This window comes from Monopterus albus, unplaced genomic scaffold (assembly GCF_001952655.1).
Source record: "Monopterus albus unplaced genomic scaffold, M_albus_1.0 scaffold41.1, whole genome shotgun sequence".
Taxonomy (NCBI): domain Eukaryota; kingdom Metazoa; phylum Chordata; class Actinopteri; order Synbranchiformes; family Synbranchidae; genus Monopterus; species Monopterus albus.
In genome coordinates this window covers 3,828,387-3,831,163 of record NW_018127921.1, presented here as the reverse complement: position 1 = coordinate 3,831,163, position 2,777 = coordinate 3,828,387, and the positions used below count along the sequence as shown (strand labels likewise).

General features: G+C 36.6%; 1 protein-coding gene across 2 annotated transcripts in view; it reads right to left on the bottom strand.

The window, feature by feature from the left end:
• The window catches only part of LOC109959816 (ELKS/Rab6-interacting/CAST family member 1-like), a 132,836-nt gene that overhangs the window by 120,028 nt on the left and 10,031 nt on the right, over positions 1–2,777 (bottom strand). For both annotated transcript variants that reach the window (XM_020599494.1, XM_020599493.1), the window contains exons 3-4: positions 1,202–1,279; positions 744–899 (exon numbers count right to left, since the gene is read on the bottom strand). In XM_020599494.1, coding sequence (XP_020455150.1) covers positions 744–899; positions 1,202–1,279 — 234 coding nt within the window. The remainder of the gene's footprint in view (positions 1–743; positions 900–1,201; positions 1,280–2,777) is intronic.

The window sequence follows — 2,777 nt, the reverse complement described above, 5'->3', positions numbered from 1 at the left end:
ACATCAGCTTTATTTTCCTGCATAAAGTTGGCATATCTTCAAAGACAATTTAAATAGCTTTAACTTGTGAGCCTCTATTTAAAGAAATAACTCAAAGCTAACATTAGCTTAATAGCTTCACAAATACTAACGCTGGAGAATGAGCCAGAGGACTAAACCGGAATTTAGTTTCAAACCAAAACAACTAACTAGTTTCATAAATCTTACCTGGACATTTTGCAGTTTTTTTCATCGTCTAATTCAGCTTTCACGGTTCTCTCCTCGTCGTATCTTTCAGCACACCGATTGTGGTGCTATCGCAGTCTCCGCAGTGTTGAGGCATGCATTTAATGCAACATTAGTTGAAGGTGAGCCTCAAGCTCCAGGTGTTATAAATATTGCTTGATTCCCACCCACTTCCAAGATGCCCTGTCTGCGCCCTTTTAAAGACCCAGGCAGTATTGCATGAATTCAGCTTACGCAGTATTTAATCAGAACATGATACTTTTAGAGCACAAGCTGGTACACATTTTTCTGACTTTACTCTCTGTATGTGGACATCTTCTGAAACTTAGACAGATCATTCTTTAGGATGAAAGGAGCCTATCCTAGCATTTTCCTTGTGTGAACCACCCAAAAGGTCCACACAAGAAGAAATGTCCACAGAAGAAAGGTGTTCCGTCAGGGTTTGGTTCGCACAAGTATATAAAGACAAACCCACACACACAGAGATGCACACATGAACGGCTTAGTTCTTAGCCTACCTGTGTTTCTTCCTGTACCACTCGGTACTGTTCCTTCCACATGCTCATTTTCATGGCTTCATCCTTCCTGAGTGCTCTCTCTTTCTTCAGCTCTGGACTCCAAAATGTCTTGATGGAGTTCATAGAAGAGCTCAGCTTGGACTCTTTAGCCTCCAGCTACAAGAACATCAAACAACATCACTGTTGCTTTGTTTTAATAACTCTTAAGTTACACCCAGTGGGATGTCTCTTCTCCTTAGGTCCACTTGTGTTTTACTCATTAGATTCCCGGGCTTTTAGTCTTCCTTACAGCTAATGTCTTAATCAGAAATTAAGTACTGTGGAATTCCCAGTGGAACTCAAAAGAAAACCAGCTGCATAGCAAAGCCAAATAAATGCCCAATATAATTTACTGTAAAAAAGGTGGATGAATCATGCTCTTTCCTTACAGAAGTGTACATGTGTGCAAGTGTCCTTACTTCTCTGCGCAATAGTTCGTTCTCTCTCAGCACTTCTCTCAGCTGTGTCTGTAGGTCTGACATGGCACCATCTCTAACCTGGTAAAACACACACAAAGAAAAAAATCTAAGAGAAATATCACACAACTTTTTCCTCATGTCTCACTTCATTAACAGTTTGTCTCCTGGCAGCTGCCATGACTAAGAGCAAGGGACAAGAGACCTCAAAACAACATAACTGACAATGAACTGCCACTGCTGGTGCTGAAAAATGTGTGACATGCAAATATGATAAGTCAAATATAAAAAGAGGCTGTTACTGTGATTAAAAATCATCAAAACTAAGGATATGGATGCAAATATTTATGATTTATATCATGAGATTATTTTAAAGTATTTTTTTCAAGATAAATTTCACAATCCCTTCATACAGTACACATCTAACTATTAATGAGTAAATGTTCACTCTATAAATATTTAATTAATCAGAGTAACAGTATATTAAGGATTTAAAAATATTTTTGATGCAATTTTAAAAAGCAACCAGAGCCTATTTTGGTCTGTAAAAACTTACTTTAGGTATCTACCTAACCGCATCTTATAGTTCTGCAAGTCTTTCCATTATCAAAATTATAAAAAAAGGAAGTTGAAATTTTGGAGTAACAGCATCCTCACAATAAACATACAGCACATGGATGGGACATGTGCTAGAGATAAGCATGTAAAGGATACAAGGGTTAAGAAGATATGGTGTTTAAGAAATAATTAGAAACAAATGGGAGGTGGACGGTAAGTGAGAGGGTGAGAGCTACCTCTTGGAGAGATCAGTTTTCAGGTAATGACTAATGTTGCAGAGGGAGTGGGAAGGCAGACCTTCGTCTATTTAAACATACTGTATGAATACCCACGCAGCTCTTATGTTAGTTAGTTGAAGGATGACTTAAGAAAACATGAGCTCATCAATACTTAGATGACTAATCCTCCGCCTCCCGTCTCTCTCAGAGCAGATTAATTTATTTGTATGTAGGGCTGGGCGATATGGCAAAAAATAAAAATCTAGGTTTTTTCATAAAATGTGACCGATTCACGATTTCGATTTTTTTTTTTTTTATGTGTAACTAGCCAACTTAAACGCAAGTACAACAACATGACTGAAGTAACATTCTCTTCTTAAGTAACTTGAAAAATCATCAGTTTAAGAAACATTGTATTTTAGTGTGCATGCCATACATAAATTACATATTAAAATTATTAAAAATGTAAAACAAATTCTCTAATGAAATGTCTTTGCAGCTGAATTAAATATGAAAGTAAATATTGAATTCTTCTTAATACAGAGTAAAAAAAAAAAAAACCATTTTAAATCAATGACCAATGATTTTAACCAATTAGTCAACTCAAAAATTAAGCACATTTACACCAGAAGCATTATTAACAGTAAATGTTTGATAAGAAGCCAGCACATCTTTAAGCCCTTGACCAATTACTTCCCCAGTATGATCGTCAGGAAAATAACATGTCTGAAGACAAACACTTCGCAGTTTCCATTCTGCATCAACATAATGGGCTGTGAGGCTCATGTAAGGCTGAAGAGTAC